Raw genomic sequence first — 23,898 nt, 5'->3', positions numbered from 1 at the left:
GGGTGAAAACACAAACACATAGAACTTGACCAACTCATGAACCATATTTTGATGTTCAACTTCCTCTTAAATTTTTATCCCACGGTTTTGTAACCCCATTGTTTCCACCCAGTGCCAATTGTCTATGTAATCCTGGGCACTACCTTCCCTCTGCCAACCTAGCCAGGGCCGAGCTCATGCCTCCTTCAATGCATGAGAGCCAACTGACCTTCTTGTCACTTGACAGGGGAGAGTTTCCCTGGTTGGACGTAGCGCGTGGAAGGAACACGTTATTCCAACCAGTTCCTTTCCCCTCCATCAGGCGCCCCAGCTGGCCAAGGGGAGGCAGTATAGTGTGACCAGGATTACTGCATGTTTTTGTCAGGGTACCTATCCTAGGGAACACGGGGAGAACATGCAGATGTTCAACTTCCTACACCCTACATTCATTTTGCAGGCTGAGCTATAAACATCTCCATTATAGAGGATTAAAGCATTTACGCTGGATCACAGCATTCTGCAACAGTTTGATTAGATTAAAATGTACAGTTTCTGAATTATTAACAAGTATTTTCTGCTGGTGATTTCCACAGACCACCACAAAGGGAGGTCTTCGCTATCAAGAGAGATGGCCTCCAAAACATATTCAACATTGTCAGAGGAACAGCAAGGGATGGACCAGAGACGTGGAGGTGCAAACCTGAATCCTGTGGTAAAGTTGTACAGGATAGGTGTGTACAGTTTTATTTACTGGTGGTTTAGACCTTGGCTGTACTGGTCAGCTCCCAGTACAACAGTATCAGATTGTGGTTGTGCTGGTCAGCTCATGTTGGTTGTCCCTTTTATTAACAAAAGGAAGAGGGGAAAAAAACAGTGAGAAATGAGAAATATTGAAAGTTCTTCCCTTCCTGTTTTGAATTTATTTCCACAAGATCTGTTACAGATAAATTATGATGTAAATATAGATTTTTGTTTTCATATGCAATCATTTCTTGATGGGTGTGACTGAACAATGAATTCACTCGATGACAACCAAAGGGTGAGATGACACACATGTAAGACATGGTAAACATTTAGACATGTCCGTCAGATACGGGAGATTATGCAGGAACATTAACATTAGTACAGGGTTTGATAAACCATAGTAATTCAATTCAATCTTTATTTCAGAGTCTGAAATTCAGACTCAAGGTCCATATCGGATACCAAATGACAAAATACACAAACAATAATTAATTAAAAAAGAAAAACCTAAAATCAGTCCAACCTACTAGCCCACATAATATGCTCACAGTCTGTAGAGGCTGTTGCGCCAATGTCTCCAAATCATGGAAGAGAACCAATTGGACCTCTTCAGAGGGTTGATGAACTCATTAAACTGCCAGAATAAAACATTATCTACCGCCGACCTTGCCAGTGATTTCCGAGTGTTTTCACTAACCTTTGAAAAATCATAGAACATGGGGGGGTTCCATAGTTATTGTCAATTGATTGAATGAGTTAAAATCACAATAACACAGTTGTCAGACTCTTCTAAACGACAATTTATACATAAAATGTCTTAAAAGGGCTTGACAGGTAGGCACCCCCAAGTGAACAAACAGGCCGGCTAGCGATGTGCCATCTTGGTACCCTCACCAGCAACCACAAAGCATCCTTGTATGCAACGCTATTGCCCCACTTCACCTGCATATGATGTGCAAACCAAAACAGCTAAAATCCTAATTATGTAGGGCATTTGATCAAATAATTTTAAATGATTCAGTATATCAAATGCTCTAGAAGCATCAATAAAACACTTCTATATGTAGCTATAATGTCTTTTAAAGCAAAAATACACATCTTTGCCGTGTTTTCCTTTAAAAAACAAACTGGTTGTCTGTTGTAGTAATATACATTTCCTGCCTGTTCAACAGAATTTTCTCCAGCACTTTGGAGCGCATTCTATTAATTCCATGTCATTAACTCATTGAGTGCCTTTTTAAAAAAACGTTTGGCAATTCTGGCACTCAATTTTACTACCTATGAGTATGTAAAAGAACAAAAACGAATAAACAAAAATGATTTCTATATTATGTTGTCCCAGTGCCAGAGTTTTTTTCACAGAAAACAAAAAGTGCTTAGGAAGCGAGATACAGCCTTTTTCATTTCTAAATTAAACAAGGAGTGGATGGAGCTGCAAATCTTCAGATGATGATATTTTGGGTTCTGGACATGTTTTGCAAAAAAAAAAAGTTTTTTTTTTTTACTCATTTTTCAAAAACACGTCAAACACGTCATTGGCACGTTGAGCCATAGCGGTAAAAACACGTGAAACACGTTAATGGCACTCAATGAGTTAATTGTCCCGCTTTATCCTTAATGACTGGCACAAGTAGCACAGATAACGTGGCAAAAAAAAAACACCATGATAAAGGAAACTAGTAAGACATAGAGCAAGAAGAGGAACAAGTTTAAGACTGGCATATTTTAAGTGTTCAGCTGAGATGTGATCCGGGCACATGCTTTGTTAAGGAAAGTGGATTGAGGATGTTTTGACCAATCACGTTGCAAGGGGAGTGGATTGATGACCTTAATGACTAATCGTTTCACGGCAGGAAAGTGCTGAAGCAAAAGCAAAAACCTACAGTATCCACCCGTGTATACATTACCTACCACACTAGTCAACTACTGATAGCTACCAGTCTATGAGTTTGATATAGATACCGGTCCTAATTCTAAGTGTAATTTCCAATTGCATAATAATCACAATCGACAAATCAAATCAGTCACCAGGCAGGCTGGGTATCGGCCCCAATCTACCGATCGCTAATCCAGGCATGGCAGTTGCTGTTGCTGCCCTGTATATTAAATATACAGTATTAACTGGATAACTGCTGGATGAAACAGACTCTTGTTCTAGATCAATTTGAAAATATATAAGTAGAACTCTATCATTTGGCAATAGAAAATAGCTTGGGTGCTATTTGAAAAGTTTTTATGTTTTTCATGAATGATTTCCTTATCTCCCCTCACTCTCCATCCCAGATGTACATCTTGCTCAATTAGCTGTGAAGAAACATACCTACTGTTACCAGTGTGGGAGAAACTTCCTCAGCAGCAAGACACTCATAATACACCAGAGAACTCATACAGGAGAGAAGCCCTACCACTGTGACCAGTGTGGGAAAAGGTTCAGACGGATTTGTCACCTCAAACTGCACCAAAGAATTCATACAGGGGAGAAGCCTTACCACTGTGACCAGTGTGGGAAAAGGTTCAGCCATAGCGGTAATCTCAAACGACACCAACTAATTCATACAGGAGAGAAGCCAATCCACTGTGACCAGTGTGGGGCAAGGTTCAGCCAAAGCAGTCAACTCAAACGACACCAAATAATTCATACAGGGCAGAAGCCCTACCACTGTGACCAGTGTGGGGCAAGGTTCAGCCGAAGCAGTCATCTCAAAAGGCACCAGAGAATTCATACAGGAGAGAAGCCCTACCAATGTGACCAGTGTGGGGAAAGGTTCAGCCATAGCAGTAGTCTCAAACTTCACCAGATAATTCATACAGGAGAGAAACCCTTCCGATGTGACCTGTGTGATAAAAGGTTCAGTCTTGTAGTTATTCTCCAACATCACCAGAGAACTCATACAGGAGGTAAGCCCTACCACTGTGACCAATGTGGGACAAGGTTCAGCTGGATTAGTCACCTCAAACGTCACCAGAGAATTCATACAGGGGAGAAGCCCTACCACTGTGACCAGTGTGGGAAAAGGTTCGGAGATAGCAATGATTTAAAATGTCACCAGAGAATTCATACAGGAGAAAAACCCTTCCACTGTGACCAGTGTGATAAAAGGTTCAGTCGCGTAGTTATTCTCAAATATCACCAGAGAACTCATACAGGAGAGAAGCCATTCCACTGTGACCAGTGTGGGACAAGGTTCAGCCACAGCAGTCAACTCAAACAACACCAAATAATTCATACAGGGCAGAAGCCCTACCACTGTGACCAGTGTGAGAAAAGGTTCAGCAGCAGCAGTCATCTCAAAAGTCACCAAATAATTCATACAGGGGAGAAGCCCTACCACTGTGACCAGTGTGGGACAAGGTTCAGCTGGATTAGTCTCCTCAAACGTCACCAGAGAATTCATACAGGAGAGAAGCCCTACCACTGTGACCAGTGTGGGACAAGGTTCAGCCAGATTAGTTACCTCAAAGTGCACCAAAGAATTCATACAGGGGAGAAGCCCTACCACTGTAAGCAGTGTGGGAAAAGGTTCAGCCAGAGCAGTGGTCTAAAAAGACACCAAATAATTCATACAGGAGAGAAGCCCTACCACTGTGATCAGTGTGGGACAAGATTTAGCCGGATTAGTCACCTCAAACGTCACCAGAGAATTCACATTGGAGAGAAGTCCTTTCATTGAGCACAGAGGGTTACGAGTCAGCATTGCTCACTGAACTATCATCAACACGCCATCACACACACCTATACCTATGTGAACTCATACCAACGTATAAACTGTGGAGAAAGCTTTTGTGACGCCCCTGCTCTTCCACCCTTATATTCCTTCACTGTTCACTGTGAAGACATCTTGTATCGGGCTGCTCCGTCCTCAAATGGTGTTTTGGTTGCCTACCACTCAGTATACAAACCCTTCAAGCAAAGGGGAATTTGCACCTTGGCCAGGAGAGATATTAGGCTCATGAGCAGGCAGGATTACTCCATTACATTCACCCCCTTTGACTTCAGGTAACATACTTGTTACAGTTGCACATGGCCCTGTCATCATAAACCAACATTGCAACATTGTCATGTCAAGTGCATGAAAACGACAAAGCATTTCATAATAGATCCTAACTTAGCCCGAGAAGATTATTTTAGCTACAGTTACATCACGGCTCAGATCTTGTTATAGGGGAATAGGGGAAGGGAATTAATGTCACGTCACATGAGTGTGTTGGAGGTGTAAACAAAGAATATTTTAGAGTGGATTTGGCTCCTTTTCGTGGCTCAGGAGTTTAGAATACAAATATTTGGATGTCCTGTCTAAATGTTTCATAATATAGTGGTTGTTGCAGGGGCCTGCACTAGAATACTTCAACATAGTTTTAGGACAGAAGCATGTAATACATGCTTCTGTAAACAGTGATATTATCACTGTTCCAATGCGTCTCATAAACACAATTGGAGGTGTTTGCACCTCCAACACCATGGTGGATTTGGTCACGCCCCCAAATACTCTCTAAGAATAGGGGATCATAATTATGCGTTATTTCCTTCTCATAGAACATGAAAATAATTAGAATGCTAATGCTGTGAACGTCTTTTTGCATTTTGTATTAGACTTCAATTATTTTTTTCTTTTTCGTTTTTCTTTTATTTAAATAAAGAATGTGTGTACCTTAAAGCTCAAGAACACTTTGGTAGAGGTTTGGGTTGTGTAGTTAGTTACCTTGTCATGGTGTAACTAGTCCAATCTGGTGAGATATCGAGCTTACATTGATTAAAAATTAATAATCCAAAATCAGTCACATTGCATGGTAAAACAGCTCTCAAAATTACTCTTTTAGGATACAAATGAAAGTTGTTATGATTGTCATTTCTGTTCTTGAAAACATATTTTAAAATATCTCTCAAATATATTACAGAATTTCCACTTCTGCTAGGAAGCAAGCTATATACTGTATGCTTCGATTAGTTTGCTTTACTTTAGGACAAATTTGTGTGACTGCAAAGACAAAATGGAAGTGGGGTGGAATCCACTCGAATCTCGAATCATTTTTAGTGTACTGACTGTATGACAGAAACATTTGAGTCGACAGTCTGGCTCGAGAGACTAGCCACTAACATAAAACTCAAAACTCAGTACGGCATCTTTCTAAAGAAAAATGGTATATTAACCCACACTGAATCCAGATCCAGATTTTCAGTAAAAAGGAAGTTGACATTGGTCTTAAAAAAAGAGGAACAAAGCTATAGGCCTACTGGGTTTTGTGATGTTTTATTTTTGCCATAATTAATATGTTTGTTTATGTGCTGAAAGAGTGACTTTATTAGCTGTTTTACCAATATATTGTAAGTCAATGAGAGCAATGTTGCCAATTTGACTAGTTGCATCATGACACATCTCTACCAGTGTTTAAAAATATATACAATGTTCTTACTGTTTTTACTATTTCTAAAGTAATTTTGTTAAAATAGCTTGTCGAATTGTGACTCGTTGTGAGTTTGTAGATCGGCTATTTTAATAATTTCTTAAAGGTTTAATGGATTATTTCTTTTTACATTTCTGAAATTCTTAAAAATATTTGTTTATTTGTCATGTGTATGAGCTGGTCTTAATTTAATCATTTCTAGGATCGCCTTCAGATGGGTGATGATTGTGAGAAGTTTTTCTAGGGATATTAATTCAAAGGAGGAAAAGGAGGGGTGGTACACAGTGGTGGAAGAAGTACTCAGTTATTTTACTTAAGTAAAAGTAGCAATACCGCAATGTAAAAATACTCTGTTACAAGTAAAAGGCCAGTGTTCAAAATGTTACTTGAGTAAAAGTACAAAAGTATTGGCATCAAAATATACTTAAAGTAAAAGTACAACATTTTTGGAAAATAGCAGATCAAAGGTCACAAGTTGTGAGCTTGTAGATCGTCTATTTTCAAATAGCCTATGTATAAAACTAGAGGTTCGGGCCGGTACGCGGCCCTCCCTTCTAGTAGCCTGAACCGCACATCGGAGACAGAGACAGTAGAGCGTGTAGACGTTCATTGCAACACCGGTGCTTGTTTCTCGCACATGATTTGGCAACACCAGAGCCCATGATGGTCCGCTTGTTTTTCATTTATGTGGCAACACCCTGAGGCAAAAATGAAACCAAAACTTAAATTGTGCTAAAGGGTTTCCCCTTCCGGTGTGGTCGCTACTGTGGCAAAATATTGTTGGACGATAATTATGCTACAAAGAGGCAAATGTATAGAGAGCAATGGAAATGTATAGAGAGCAATGGAAATGGAAAACAATGCGTAAATGTAGTGCGCACGTTGTGGCTAGTGTTGTAGATATGTTGTTGTTTTGTATATGTTGTTAAATATATACAATATATTGTATATGTTGTTAAATATATACAATATATTGTATATGTTGTTAAATATATACAATATATTGTATATATTTTGTATATTTTGTATATATTACATAAGCCATTATAATGAAATGGCTTCAGGGGGGTGGCTTCAGCGGGGGACAGCTAGGAAGTGCTGACTTTTCTCCATTGTAATATTGTAATATAGGATAGGGCTAAAGTGGTTAATGTATGTATGTCTGCAAAGTAACTAGTAACTAAAGTTTTCAAATAATTGTAGTGGAGTAAGGGTACAACATTTGCCTCTGAGATGTAGTGGAGTAAAAGTATTGAAAGATTGTACTTAAGAACAGTACTTAAATGTACTTTGTTCCTTTCCACCACTGGTGGTAAATATGTGTCATCATTTTAGTATATAGGCCTACCCGGCTTCCGTTTATCCTGTCAATCTGCACTAAAATAAACATTTAAAACACACCCGAAAGGAAGCTCTCACTTATTATTGTTTCACCAGGTGTCCCTTCAAATTGTTTCAAATTGCTTCAAATTGTTTCAAAGGGTACTAGATCACCTCAGCTCAGGTGCTGAGGATCACTACTCAAGGTCATTACCATGGTTACGGTGGGGCGTGGACAGATCATTGCAGACAGCAAAACCAGGGTTATACAGTGTTACATTTGAATCATGAAGTTCACTATACAAACAGTTTACACATCCAGTCATGTCAGCATTCTCTTGATAAACATTTGAGAAAAACATTTGAGAAACATTTGATTTTTCTTTTTAAATACATTTGACGATATAGTACAAAATAAGATAACTACAGGGTTCCCATTAGGGTTTTCCCACAGGGTTTAACCCATTAAGACCTGAAGCCGATTCTACAAATGTCTTCTAAATCCCAACAGTATTCTGAAAAAAACGTATGCTTCTATATCAGTGGTGCTCAAACTTTTTCATGTCAAGGACCACCCAAAATGATATGTGTTTGGCCGCCGACCCCCATCTCAAAATATTTTGTTCCAGGGACCCCCAGAAGCAAAGATTTGAGCTAAAAAAAAAATGCTTTAAAACAATATATATTCAAAGATTTGCACACTTTCACGATTAAAAAAAAATAGCAAATCTACAAGCTCGTAGCACGGCACTCGGTGCCGCGCTATGAGCTTGTAGATCTGCTATTTTTTAATAGCCAAAGTGTAAATTAATGCTTTTTAGCTCAAATCAAAAAGTGACACAGATGCGTTCCAGGTCTTAATAGGTAGCACTGGAGGGAAAGGTCTTCATTCATGCCACCCGGGTTAACAGACTGTAAGTGAAAAATCCACCTGGATTAGCCAGGTTAGCCTACAACATTAATGTTGCCTATCAATGGTGGTTCATTTCCCTGAATCCACTGAAAAACATATCTTCTCTGCTTCTGATCACAGTCACACATTAACGTAAACATGACAAATTTTATTATTTCCTCATGCAGGAATAAGTCTGGGTGAAAACACAAACACATAGAACTTGACCAACTCATGAACCATAATATTTTGATGTTCAACTTCCTACACCCTACATTCATTTTGCAGGCTGAGCTATAAACATCTCCATTATAGAGGATTAAAGCATTTACGCTGGATCACAGCATTCTGCAACAGTTTGATTAGATTCAAATGTAAAGTTTCTGAATTATAACAAGTATTTTCTGCTGGTGATTTCCACAGACCACCACAAAGGGAGGTCTTCGCTATCAAGGGAGATGGCCTCCAAAACATATTCAACATTGTCAGAGGAACAGCAAGGGATGGACCAGAGACGTGGACTGTTTGGTGCAAACCTGAATCCTGTGGTAAAGTTGTACAGGATAGGTGTGTACAGTTTTATTTACCGGTGGTTTAGACCAGTGGTTCTCAAACTTTTTCATGTCAAGGACCCCCTAATTGACACTTATTACCCCGCGGACCCCCAGTTGAAAAGATAAGCCAGGGACCCCAATAAGAGAAGGTTTTTACGGCTCTCTAGCAGTGATTCTCAACCATTTTAATTTCAAGGACCCCCAGTTTGACATGCATTAGGCTACGGACCCCCATTTAATGGCATTTATACCTCTGGGACCCCAATTCACATTGTATAAACAATGTTAATTTAACTCCATTCCATTTGGTTCCTGTCCATCATTTAGCTGGGGACCCCCTGGAACCCCCTCAAGTACCCCTTTGAGAACCAATGGTTTAGACCTTGGCTATACTGGTCAGCTCCCAGTACAACAGTATCAGATTGTGGTTGTGCTGGTCAGCTCATGTTGGTTGTCCCTTTTATCAACAAAAGGAAGAGGGGGAAAAAACAGTGAGAAATATGGACAGTTCTTCCCTTCCTATTTTGAATTTATTTCCATAAGATCTGTTACAGATAAATTATGATGTAAATATAGATTTTTGTTTTCATATGCAATAATTTATTGATGGGTGTGACTGAACAATGAATTCACTAGATGACAACCAAAGGGTGAGATGACACACATGTAAGACATGGTAAACATTTAGACACGTCCGTCAGATAGCCTACGGGAGATTATGCAGGAACAATAACATTAGTACAGGGTTTGATAAACCATAGTAATTCAATTCAATCTTTATTTCAGAGTCTGAAATTCAGACTCAGGGTCCATATCAGATACCAAATGACAAAATACACAAACAATAAATTATTAAAAAAGATAAAGAAAAACATAAAATCAGTCTCTAACCTGCAGCCAGCCCACACAATATGCTCACAGTCTGTAGAGGCTGTTGTGCCAATGTCTCCAAATCATGGAAGAGAACCGATTGGACATTTTCAGAGGGTTGATGAACTCATTAAACTGCCAGAATAAAACATTATCTACAGCCGACCTTGCCAGTGATTTCCGAGTGTTTTCACTAACCTTTGAAAAATCATAGAATATGGGGATGGGGGGGCGTGCCGTCTCGATCATCCGTTCCATAGTTATTGTCAATTGATTGAATGAGTTAAAACCACAATAACACAGTTGTCAGACTCTTCTTTTAAACAATATATTTATTGGCATTTTCAGGTATATAACACAACAATATGGCATTTGTAGTAAATGTCTATAACAAATCAACAAACAAAAACAGAGCAAAAAGGCATCACATAGCAATCATACATATACATAACATCTGGCATCCAAAAACAAAAATTCAACAAAACGTTACAAAGACATAAAAAAAACAAAAAACAACAACAACCAACAAACAAACAAAAATAATATGATATGGTCATGAATTTTCCTCCCACAATACGAAGTAGCAGAACTATCTATTTACACAGGTCCTAAAGGGTTACCTTCCATAAACTGCATGAACTGTCCCCAAATTTCTTGAAAGATGGCAGGTTTCTTTTTAATCGCAAAAGTGAGCTTCTCAAGTGCAAGACAATTTGATAATTCTCTATACCATTGTCTGATGTCCGGTTTATCTGGGTTTTTCCAAAAGAGCGCAATTGTATGTTTAGCCTGGAGAAGAGAATATATAATCATACTCTTTTTTTACTGTTAATTTTGAGATTATCAGGAAATATGCCCAGAATGCACAACTGTGGGCAAATAGGAATATTTTCCGAGACTATTTGGGATAATATACCAATTACCTCTTTCCAAAACTTCATGATCTCTGGGCATTGCCATAAACAGTGAAATAATGTACCCTTTTCCACATTACACTTTATACATTCGAGTTGTCAGACTCTTCTAAGCGACAATTTGTACATAAAATGTCTTAAAAGGGCTTGACAGGTAGGCACCCCCAAGTGAACAAACAGGCCGGCTGGCGCTGTGCCATCTTGGTACCCTCACCAGCAACCACAAAGCATCATTGTATGCAACGTTATTGCCCCACTTCACCTGCATATGATGTGCAAACCAAAAAAGCTAAAATCCTAATTATGTAGGGCACATTTGATCAAATAATTTTAAATGATTCAGTCTATCAAATGCTCTAGAAGCATCAATAAAACACTTCTATATTTAGCTGTAATGTCTTTAAAAGCAAAAATACACATCTTTGCCGTGTTTTCTTATAAAACCAAACTGGTTGTCTGTTGTAGTAATATACATTTCCTGCCTGTTCAACAGAATTTTCTCCAGCACTTTGGAGCGCATTCCATTAATTCCATGCCATTAATTCCATGCCATTAATTCCATGCCATTAATTGTCCCTGCTTTATCCTTAATGACTGGCACAAGTAGCACAGATAACGTGGCATCTGGTAAAACACCATAAAGGAAACCAGTAAGACATAGAGCAAGAAGAGGAACAAGTTTAAGACTGGCATATTTTAAGTGTTCAGCTGAGATGTGATCCGGGCACATGCTTTGTTAAGGAAAGTGGATTGAGGATGTTTTGACCAATCACGTTGCAAGGGGAGTGGATTGATGACCTTAATGACTAATCGTTTCACCGCAGGAAAGTGCTGAAGCAAAAGCAAAAACCTACAGTATCCACCCATGTAAACATTACCTACCACATGAGTCAACTACTGATAGCTACCAGTCTATGAGTTTGATATAGATACCGGTCCTAATTCCAATTGCAAAATAATCACAATCGACAAATCAAATCAGTCACCAGGCAGGCTGGGTATCGGCCCCAATCTACCGATCGCTAATCCAGGCATGGCAGTTGCTGTTGCTGCCCTGTATATTAAATATACAGTATTAACTGGATAACTGCTGGATGAAACAGACTCTTGTTCTAGATCAATTTGAAAATATATAAGTAGAACTCTATCATTTGGCAATAGAAAATAGCTTGGGTGCTATTTGAAAAGTTTTTATGTTTTTCATGAATGATTCCTTTATCTCCCCTCACTCTCCATCCCAGATGTACATCTTGCTCAATTAGCTGTGAAGAAACATACCTACTGTTACCAGTGTGGGAGAAACTTCCTCAGCAGCAAGACACTCATAATACACCAGAGAACTCATACAGGAGAGAAGCCCTACCACTGTGACCAGTGTGGGAAAAGGTTCAGACGGATTTATCACCTCAAACTGCACCAAAGAATTCATACAGGGGAGAAGCCTTACCACTGTGACCAGTGTGGGAAAAGGTTCAGCTATAGCTGTAATCTCAAACTTCACCAGAGAATTCATACAGGAGAGAAGCCCTACCACTGTGACCAGTGTGGGAAAAGGTTCCGCCATAGCGGTAATCTCAAACGACACCAAATAATTCATACAGGAGAGAAGCCCTACCAATGTGACCAGTGTGGGGAAAGGTTCAGCCGAAGCAGTAGTCTCAAACAACACCAAATAATTCATACAGGGCAGAAGCCCTACCACTGTGACCAGTGTGGGGCAAGGTTCAGCCAAAGCAATCATCTCAAAAGTCACCAGAGAATTCATACAGGAGAGAAGCCCTACCAATGTGACCAGTGTGGGGAAAGGTTCAGCCGAAGCAGTAGTCTCAAACTTCACCAGATAATTCATACAGGAGAGAAACCCTTCCGATGTGACCTGTGTGATAAAAGGTTCAGTCTCGTAGTTATTCTCCAACATCACCAGAGAACTCATACAGGAGAGAAGCCATTCCACTGTGACCAGTGTGGGACAAGGTTCAGCCAAAGAAGGAGTCTCCAATGTCACCAGAGAATACATACAGGAGAGATGCCCTACCTCTGTGACCAGTGTGGAACAAGGTTCCGCCTAAGAAGTGGTCTGCAAAGTCACCAGAGAATACATACAGGAGGTAAGCCCTACCACTGTGACCAATGTGGGACAAGGTTCAGCTGGATTAGTCACCTCAAACGTCACCAGAGAATTCATACAGGGGAGAAGCCCTACCACTGTGACCAGTGTGGGAAAAGGTTCAGAGATAGCAATGATTTAAAATGTCACCAGAGAATTCATACAGGAGAAAAACCCTTCCACTGTGACCAGTGTGATAAAAGGTTCAGTCGCGTAGTTATTCTCCAACATCACCAGAGAACTCATACAGGAGAGAAGCCATTCCACTGTGACCAGTGTGGGACAAGGTTCAGCCACAGCAGTCAACTCAAACAACACCAAATAATTCATACAGGGCAGAAGCCCTACCACTGTGACCAGTGTGAGAAAAGGTTCAGCAGCAGCAGTCATCTCAAAAGTCACCAAATAATTCATACAGGGGAGAAGCCCTACCACTGTGACCAGTGTGGGACAAGGTTCAGCCAGATTAGTCACCTCAAACGTCACCAGAGAATTCATACAGGAGAGAAGCCCTACCACTGTGACCAGTGTGGGACAAGGTTCAGCCAGATTAGTTACCTCAAAGTGCACCAAAGAATTCATACAGGGGAGAAGCCCTACCACTGTAAGCAGTGTGGGAAAAGGTTCAGCCAGAGCAGTGGTCTAAAAAGACACCAAATAATTCATACAGGAGAGAAGCCCTACCACTGTGATCAGTGTGGGACAAGATTTAGCCGGATTAGTCACCTCAAACGTCACCAGAGAATTCACATTGGACAGAAGTCCTTTCATTGAGCACAGAGGGTTACGAGTCAGCATTGCTCACTGAACTATCATCAACACGCCATCACACACACCTATACCTACGTGAACTCATACCAACGTATAAACTGTGGAGAAAGCTTTTGTGACGCCCCTGCTCTTCCACCCTTATATTCCTTCACTGTTCACTGTGAAGACATCTTGTATCGGGCTGCTCCGTCCTCAAATGGTGTTTTGGTTGCCTACCACTCAGTATACAAATCCTTCAAGCAAAGGGGAATTTGCACCTTGGCCAGGAGAGATATTAGGCTCATGAGCAGGCAGGATTACTCCATTACATTCACCCCCTTTGACTTCAGGTAACATACTTGTTACAGTTGCACATGGCCCTGTCATCATAAACCAACATTGCAACATTGTCATGTCAAGTGCATGAAAACGACAAAGCATTTCATAATAGATCCTAACTTAGCCCGAGAAGATTATTTTAGCTACAGTTACATCACGGCTCATATCTTGTTAATAGGGGAAGGGAATTAATGTCACGTCATATGAGTGTGTTGGAGGTGTAAACAAGGAATATTTTAGAGTGGATTTGGCTCCTTTTCGTGGCTCATGAGTTTAGAATACAAATATTTGGATGTCCTGTCTAAATGTTTCATAAGATAGTGGTTGTTGCAGGGGCCTGCACTACGATACTTCAACATAGTTTTAGGACAGAAGCATGTAATATATGCTTCTGTAAACAGTGATATTATCACTGTTCCAATGCGTCTCATAAACACAATGGACACCTGTGTTGTTTGCACCTCCAACACCATGGTGGATTTGGTCACGCCCCCAAATACTCTCTAAGAATAGGGGATCATAATTATGCGTTATTTCCTTCTCATAGAACATGAAAATAATTAGAATGCTAATGCTGTGAATGTCTTTTTGCATTTTGTATTAGGCTTTAATTATTATTTTTATTTTTTGTTTTTATTTTATTTAAATAAAAGAATGTGTGTACCTTAAAGCTCAAGAACACTTTGGTAGAGGTTTGGGTTGTGTAGTTACCTTGTCATGGTGTAACTAGTCCAATCTGGTGAGATATCTAGCTTCCATTGATTACAAATTAATAATCCAAAATCAGTCACATTGCATGGTGAAACAGCTCTCAAAATGACTCTTTTAGGATACAAATGAAAGTTGTTATGATTGTCATTTCTGTTCTTAAAAACATATTTCAAAATATCTCTCAAATATATTACAGAATTTCCATTTCTGCTAGGAAGCAAGCTATATATGCTTCGATTAGTTTGCTTTACTTTAGGACAAATTTGTGTGACTGCAAAGACAAAACGGAAGTGGGGTGGAATCCACTCGAATCTCGAATCATATTTAGTGTATCACAGAAACATTTGAGTCGACAGTCTGGCTCGGGAGACTAGCCACTAACATCGCAAAACTCAGTACGGCATCTTTTTAAAGAAAACATTTATATTAACCCACACTGAATCCAGATCCAGATTTTCAGTAAAAAGGAAGTTGAAATTGGTCTTAAAAAAAGAGGAACAAAGCCATACTGGGTATTGTGATGTTCTATTTTTGCCAGAATTCGTTATGTTTGTGATTGTTTATGTGCTAAAAGAGTGACTTTATTAGCTGTTTTACCAATAAATTGTAAGTCAATGAGAGAACGCAGCGGAGCAATGTTGCCAATTTGACTAGTTGCATCATGACAAATCTCTACCAGTGTTTAAAAAATATATACAATGTTCTTACTGTTCTTAATGTTTTTACTATTTCTAAAATAATTTTGTTAAAATAGCTTGTCGAATTGTGACTCGTTGTGAGCTTGTAGATCGGCTATTTTAAGAATTTATTAAAAGTTTAATGGATTATTTCTTTTTACATATCTGAAATTCTTAAAAATATTTGTTTATTTGTCATGTGTATAAGCTGGTCTTAATTTAATCATTTCTAGGATCTCCTTCAGATGGGTGATGATTGTGAGAAGTGTTTCTAGGGATATCAATTCAAAGGAGTAAAAGGAGGGGTGATACACAGTGGTGGAAGAAGTACTCAGTTATTTTTACTTAAGTAAAAGTAGCAATACCGCAATATAAAAATACTCTGTTACAAGTAAAAGGCCTGTGTTCAAAATGTTTCTTGAGTAAAAGTACAAAAGTATTGGCATGAAAATATACTTAAAGTACCTAAAGTAAAAGTACTAAAATGTTTGAAAATAGCAGATCTACAAGGTTACAAGTTGTGAACTTGTAGATCGGCTATTTTCAAACAGCCTATGTATAAAACTAGAGGTTCGGGTTGGTACGCGGCTAGTCCCTTCTAGTCCCTTCTAGTAGCCTGAACCGCACATCGGAGACAGAGACAGTAGAGCGTGTAGACGTTCATTGCAACACCGGTGCTTGTTTCTCGCACATGATTTGGCAACACCAGAGCCCATGATGGTCCGCTTGTTTTTCATTTATGTGGCAACACCCTGAGGCAAAAAAGAAACCGAAACTTAACTTGTGCTAAAGGGTTTCCCCTTCCGGTGTGGTCGCTACTTTGGCAAAATGTTGTTGGACGATAATAATTATGGTACAAAGAGGCAAATGTATAGAGAGCAATGGAAATGTATAGAGAGCAATGGAAATGGAAAACAATGCGTAAATGTAGTGCGCACGTTGTGGCTAGTGTTGTAGTGACATGTGATATGTTGTTGTTTTGTATATACTGAAACAATGATTTTTTTTCAGGGGGGTGGCTTCAGCGGGGGACAGCTAGGAAGTGCTGACTTTTCTCCATTGTAATATTGTAATATAGGATAGGGCTAAAGTGGTTAATGTACGTATATCTGCAAAGTAACTAGTAACTAAAGTTTTCAAATAATTGTAGTGGAGTAAAAGTACAATATTTGCCTCTGAGATGTAGTGGAGCAGAAGTATAAGTTTTGAAAATTTGGAAATACTCCAGTCAAGTAAAAGTATTGAAATATTGTACTTAAGAACAGTACTTAAATGTACTTTGTTCCTTTCCACCACTGGTGGTAAATATGTGTCATCATTTCAGTATATACGCCTACCCGGCTTCCGTTTATCCTGTCAATCTGCACTAAAATAAACATTTAAAACACTCCCAAAAGGAAGCTCTCACTTATTATTGTTTCACCAGGTGTCCCTTCAAATTGTTTCAAAGGGTACTAGATCACCTCAGCTCAGGTGCTGAGGATCACTACTCAAGGTCATTACCATGGTTACGGTGGGGCGTGGACAGATCATTGCAGACAGCAAAAAACAGGGTTATACAGTGTTCCATTTGAATCATGAAGTTCACTATACAAACAGTTTACACATCCAGTCATGTCAGCATTCTCTTGATAAACATTTGAGAAAAACATTTGAGAAACATTATATATATATTTTTATATAGTACAATATAGTATAATATAGTACAAAATAAGATAACTACAGGGTTCCCATTAGGATTTTCCCACAGGGTTTAACCCATTAAGACCTGAAGCCGATTCTACAAATGTCTTCTAAATCCCAACAGTATTCTGAAAAAACATATGTTTCTATATCAGTGGTGCTCAAACTTTTTCATGTCAAGGACCACCCAAAATGATATGTGTTTGGCCGCCGACCCCCATCTCAAAATATTTTGTTCCAGGGACCCCCAGAAGCAAAGATTTGAGCTAAAAAAAATTGCTTTAAAACAATATATATTCAAAGATGTGCACACTTTCACGATTTAAAAAAAAATAGCAGATCTACAAGCTCGTAGCACGGCACTCTGTGCAGCGCTATGAGCTTGTATATCTGCTATTTTTTAATAGCCAAAGTGTAAAATAATGCTTTTTAGCTAAAATCAAAAAGTGGCACAGATGCGCACCAGGTCTTAATAGGTAGCACTGGAGGGAAAGGTCTTCATTCATGCCACCCGGGTTAACAGACTGTAGCCTAAGTGAAAAGTTTGTAAGAGTTTGGCGTCTAAATCACCTCTTCTGGATTTCTTAACTTGTTCTATCACTGTGAATGACAGATCTGCTACGGCGAGTGATCGGCTTCCATAAAGTGTCTGGCAATAGGAGTTTTGATGTCCTTGCGTCTGATGGCACTCATGTGTTCTATAATGCGTGTGCGGACTGGTCTGGATATTTTGCCTACATACTGGAGATTACATTTACAGGATATCATGTAGACTACATTGGAAGAACTACAGTTGACAACTTGTCCGATGGTGTATTGTTTGTTATTTAGTTTGTTAGATTTAAAAGTGTAGTCACTGTTGTCAACTGTTTTTGAGCACCTGGGAATTAATGTAGATTGGCACGTAATGGCTAGTGTTGAGGTGTGGTGGTCACAGTGATATTTATATAAACTGTTATCTTATATAAACGTATATGGCTGCGGTATGGCTACAATGGCTGCTATAACTCTCACAGTAATAAAAATCATTTTTTATAAACTGCGACTTTGTAGGCGAGTTGCAAGCTATTGAACAAGATCAGTCATGCAGGTGGTGTTCTGTTCTCTGGTTCACGGACCGTAAGTAGGCTATACGGTTTATAACAGGTTAGCCTACAACATTAATGTTTACAATTCAATGGTGGTTCATTTCCCTGAATCCACTGAAAAAACATATCTTCTCTGCTTCTGATCACAGTCACACATTAACGTAAACATGACACATTTTATTATTTCCTCATGCAGGAATAAGTCTGGGTACAAACACATAGAACTTGACCAACTCATGAACCATATTTTGATGTTCAACTTCCTACACCCTACATTCATTTTGCAGGCTGAGCTATAAACATCATTCTCCATTATAGAGCAGGGGTCTTCAACAGGGGGTCCGGGACCCCTAGGGGGTCCTCAGAGTTACTACAGGGGGTCCGCCAAATCTTTGTGTGATAGGATTCTTTTTTTTACATTAACCACTTGAACCCTAGCATCCCTTTTCTGAGGAGAACTTAAGCCAAAAATAGCCGATCTACAAGCTCACAACGCCTCGCGCTGCGAGGCGTTGTGCGCTTGTAGATCGGCTATTTTTGGCAAAGAGTTATAGGTGTAGAGGGAAAAAAGAGCAGCAAAAGTTTATCTGAAATACATTTTTTCATCTCTCTCTCATCTAGGGGGTCCTTGGCCTGAAAACGTTGAAGACCCCTGTTATAGAGGATTAAAGCATTTACGCTGGATCACAGCATTCTGCAACAGTTTGATTAGATTAAAATGTACAGTTTCTGAATTATTAACAAGTATTTTCTGCTGGTGATTTCCACAGACCACCACAAAGGGAGGTCTTCGCTATCAAGAGAGATGGCCTCCAAAACATATTCAACATTGTCAGAGGAACAGCAAGGGATGGACCAGAGACGTGGACTGTTTGGTGCAAACCTGAATCCTGTGGTAAAGTTGTACAGGATAGGTGTGTACAGTTTTATTTACTGGCGGTTTAGACTTTGGCTGTACTGGTCATCTTCCAGTACAACAGTATCAGATTGTGGGTGTGCTGGTCAGCTCATGTTGGTTGTCCCTTTTATTAACAAAAGGAAGAGGGAATAAAAACAGTGAGAAATATGGAAAGTTCTTCCCTTCCTATTTTGAATTTATTTCCACAAGATCTGTTACAGATAAATGATGATGTAAATATAGATTTTTGTTTGCATATGCAATGATTTATTGATGGGTGTGACTGAACAATGAATTCACTAGATGACAACCAAAGGGTGAGATGACACCCATGTAAGACATGGTAAACATGGTAAACATGTCCGTCAGATACGAGAGATTATGCAGGGACAATAACATTAGTACGGGGTTTGATAAACCATAGTAATTCAATTCAATCCGTATTTCAGTATCTGAAATTCAGACTCAAGGTCCATATCAGATACCAAATGACAAAATACACAAACACTAAATAGTTAAAAAAGAAAAACCTAAAATCAGTCCAACCTGCAGCCAGCCCACACAATATGCTCACAGTCTGTAGAGGCTGTTGTGCCAATGTCTCCAAATCATGGAAGAGAACCGATTGGAACTCTTCAGAGGGTTTATTAACTCATTAAACTGCCAGAATAAAACATTCTCTACAGCCGACCTTGCCAGTGATTTCCGAGTGTTTTCACTAACCTTTGAAAAATCATAGAACATGGGGTTCCATAGTTATTGTCAATTGATTGAATGAGTTAAATCACAATAACACAGTTGTCAGACTCTTCTAAACGACAATTTGTACATAAAATGTCTTAAAAGGGCTTGACAGGCACCCCCAAGTGAACAAACAGGCCGGCTGGCGCTGTGCCATCTTGGTACCCTCACCAGCAACCACAAAGCATCATTGTATGCAACGTTATTGCCCCACTTCACCTGCATATGATGTGCAAACCAAAAAAGCTAAAATCCTAATTATGTAGGGCACATTTGATCAAATAATTTCAAATGATTCAATCTATCAAATGCTCTAGAAGTATCAATAAAACACTTCTATATTTGGCTATAATGTCTTTTAAAGCAAAAATACACATCTTTGCCATGTTTTCATTTAAAACCAAACTGGTTGTCTGTTGTAGTAATATACATTTCCTGCCTGTTCAACAGAATTTACTCCAGCACTTTGGAGCGCATGCCATTAATTCCATGCCATTAATTGTCCCTGCTTTATCCTTAATGACTGGCACAAGTAGCACAGATAACGTGGTATCTGGTAAAACACCATGATAAAGGAAACCAGTAAGACATAGAGCAAGAAGAGGAACAAGTTTAAGACTGGCATATTAAGTGTTCAGCTGAGATGTGATCCGGGCACATGCTTTAAGGAAAGTGGATTGAGGATGTTTCGACCAATCATGTTGCAAGGGGAGTGGATTGATGACCTTAATGACTAATCGTTTCACCGCAGGAAAGTGCTGAAGCAAAAGCAAAAACCCTATAGTATCCACCTATGTAAACATTTAACTTCTTAACATTCTACCTTTTTTCTCTTGTTTTCTTTTTTTTTCCTGACGCATGTTTTTAATCACCGTTAAATGAAATGCATACCGATACAATCCTAAACTCTGTTTTAAAAAAGAAAAGAAAAAAAGAAGGAAAAATATGTACAGTATATGAAAAGATGAATGAATCTTAAGAAAAACCTGTCAACTACTGTCAGCTACCTGTCAACTACTGATAGCTACCAGTCTATGAGTTTGATATAGATACCGGTCCTAATTCTAAAAGTGTAATTTCCTGTTGCATAATAATCACAATCGACAAAACAAATCAGTCACCAGGCAGGCTGGGTATCGGCCCCAATCTACCGATCGCTAATCCAGGCATGGCAGTTGCTGTTCCTTACCTCTATATTAAATATACAGTATTAACTGTATAACTGCTGGATGAAACAGACTCTAGTTCTAGATCAATTTGAAAACATAAAAGTAGAACTCTATCATTTGGCAATAGAAAATAGCTGGGATTTTATGTTTTTCATTAATGATTTCTTTATCTCCCCTCACTCTCCATCCCAGATGTATATCTTGCTAAATTAGCTGTGAAGAAACATACCTACTGTTACCAGTGTGGGAGTAACTTCTTCACAAGCAAGCAACTCATAATACACCAGAGAACTCATACAGGAGAGAAGCCCTACCCCTGTGACCAGTGTGGGACAAGGTTCAGACGGATTAGTCACCTCAAACTGCACCAAAGAATTCATACAGGGGAGAAGCCTTACCACTGTCACCAGTGTGGGAAAAGGTTCAGCAGCAGCAGTTATATCAAAATTCACCAGAGAATTCATACAGGAGAGAAGCCCTACTTCTGTGACCAGTGTGGGACAAGGTTCAGCCATAGCAGTGTACTCAAACAACACCAAATCATTCATACAGGGCAGAAGCCCTACCACTGTGACCAGTGTGGGAAAAGGTTCAGCAGCAGCAGTAGTCTCAAAGGTCACCAGAGAATTCATACAGGAGAGAAGCCCTACCACTGTGACCAGTGTGGGACAAGGTTCAGCCATAGCAGTCAACTCAAACGACACCAAACAATTCATACAGGGCAGAAGCCCTACCACTGTGACCAGTGTGGGGCAAGGTTCAGCCGAAGCAGTCAACTCAAACAACATCAAATCATTCATACAGGGGAGAAGCCCTACCACTGTGACCAGTGTGGGAAAAGGTTCAGCAGAAACAGTAGTCTCAAAAGTCACCAGAGAATTCATACAGGAGAGAAACCCTTCCGATGTGACCAGTGTGGGAAAAGGTTCAGCCATAGCAGTAGTCTCAAACTTCACCAGAGAATTCATACAGGAGAGAAACCCTTCCGATGTGACCAGTGTGATAAAAGGTTCAGTCGCGTAGGTATTCTCCAACATCACCAGAGAACTCATACAGGAGAGAAGCCGTTCCACTGTCACCAGTGTGGGACAAGGTTCAGCCGGATTAGTCACCTCAAACGTCACCAGAGAATTCATACAGGAGAGAAGCCCTACCACTGTGACCAGTGTGGGACAAGGTTCAGCCGGATTAGTTGCCTCAAAGAGCACCAAAGAATTCATACGGGGGAAAAGCCCTACCACTGTAAGCAGTGTGGGAAAAGGTTCAGTCAGAGCAGTGGTCTAAAAAAACACCAGAGAATTCATACAGGAGAGAAGCCCTACCACTGTGACCAGTGTGGGACAAGGTTCAGCCGGATTAGTTACCTCAAAGAGCACCAAAGAATTCATACAGGGAAGAAGCCCTACCACTGTAAGCAGTGTGGGAAAAGGTTCAGCCAGAGCAGTGGTCTAAAACAACACCAAAGAATTCATACAGGAGAGAAGCCCTACCACTGTGATCAGTGTGGGACAAGATTTAGACTGACTAGTCACCTCAAACGTCACCAGAGAATTCACATTGGAGAGAAGTCCTTTCATTGAGCACAGAGTGGTACGAGTCAGCATTGCTCTCTGAACTATCATCAACACGCCATCACACACACCTATACCTACGTGAACTCATACTAACCATAGACTGTATAAATGAGATGGACAAACCCCCTCCGCTGCTTTCTACAGACCGAAAATGAATCCTTTGCTGCAGACTGTAGGTCCGCCATGTTTCACTACGCGTCAGAATGAGTTCAGACCATTATTGGTTGGGTAACTTGTCAATCAAGAGCGGGGGGGCGGGGAATGAATGCTATTGGTTGTGTAGCGTGTCAATCAAATCATCCCGCCCCTCCTAGAGAATAGCCTACTTTATCGTCAATTTTATAATAAATAGAACCATAATTTAGCAAAACGCATATCCTGATGATTGAAAGGAGACTTTAAACTAGCGACTGGAAGCATATAGAATTTATGACAATTTTTATTACAGTAAGAAAATCGAGTCTGAAAGTTGGTAAAAACCCATCGGCTTGCGTTAAAATAAATTCTTTCTGAACTCACAGGTCGGCACGGGTGAAACAGCGCCTCTCGCTGGACATTTACTAAACATCCGGGTTGGCCTCATAGTAAATATCTCAGCCTTGCCCCTTGATACTAACGTATAAACTGTGGAGAAAGCTTTTGTGACGCCCCTGCTCTTCCATCCTCATATTCCTTCACTGTTCACTGAGAAGACATCTTGTATCGGGCTCCGTCCTCAAATGGTGTTTTGGTTGCCTACCACTCAGTATACAAACCCTTCAAGCAAAGGGGAATTTGCACCTTGGCCAGGAGAGATAATAGGCTCATGAGCAGGAAGGATTACTCCATTACATTCACCCCCTTTGACTTCAGGTAACTTATTTGTTACAGTTGCACATGGCCCTGTCATCATAAACCAACATTGCAACATTGTCATCTCAAGTGCATGAAAACGACAAAGCATTTCATAATAGATCCTAACTTAGCCCGAGAAGATTATTTTAGCTACAGTTACATCACGGCTCAGATCTTGTTAATAGGGGAAGGGAATAAATGTCACGTCACATGAGTGTGTTGGAGGTGTAAACAAATTTTAGAGTGGATTTGGCTCCTTTTCGTGGCTCATGAGTTTAGAATACAAATATTTGGATGTCCTGTCTAAATCTCTCATAAGATAGTGGTTGTTGCAGGGGCCTGCACTACGATACTTCAACATAGTTTTAGGACAGAAGCATGTAATATATGCTTCTGTAAACAGTGATATTATCACTGTTCCAATGCGTCTCATAAACACAATGGACACCTGTGTTGTTTGCACCTCCAACACCATGGTGGATTTGGTCACGCCCCCAAATACTCTCTAAGAATAGGGGATCATAATTATGCGTTATTTCCTTCTCATAGAACATGAACATAATTAGAATGCTAATGCTGTGAATGTCTTTTTGTATTTTGTATTAGGCTTCAATTATTATTTTTATTTTTTGTTTTTATTTTATTTAAATA

At 39.7% G+C, this 23,898-nt stretch overlaps 1 protein-coding gene across 1 annotated transcript; it reads left to right on the top strand.

The window, feature by feature from the left end:
- Positions 1 to 991: 991 nt before the first annotated feature.
- Positions 992 to 4,394, top strand: LOC311061631 (uncharacterized protein; the record flags this gene model as incomplete). Its single annotated transcript, XM_084080323.1, has 3 exons — positions 992 to 1,018; positions 3,606 to 3,779; positions 3,888 to 4,394. The coding sequence occupies 3 exons, from the start codon at positions 992 to 994 to the stop codon at positions 4,392 to 4,394; spliced, it is 708 nt and encodes a 235-aa protein (XP_083936449.1).
- Positions 4,395 to 23,898: the final 19,504 nt, after the last annotated feature.

Source organism: Gymnoscopelus microlampas (assembly GCF_963454915.1).
Source record: "Gymnoscopelus microlampas genome assembly, chromosome: 15".
Taxonomy (NCBI): Eukaryota; Metazoa; Chordata; class Actinopteri; order Myctophiformes; family Myctophidae; genus Gymnoscopelus; species Gymnoscopelus microlampas.
The sequence above is the reverse complement of the archived record's forward strand: the minus strand, read 5'-3'. Positions and strand labels throughout refer to the sequence as shown.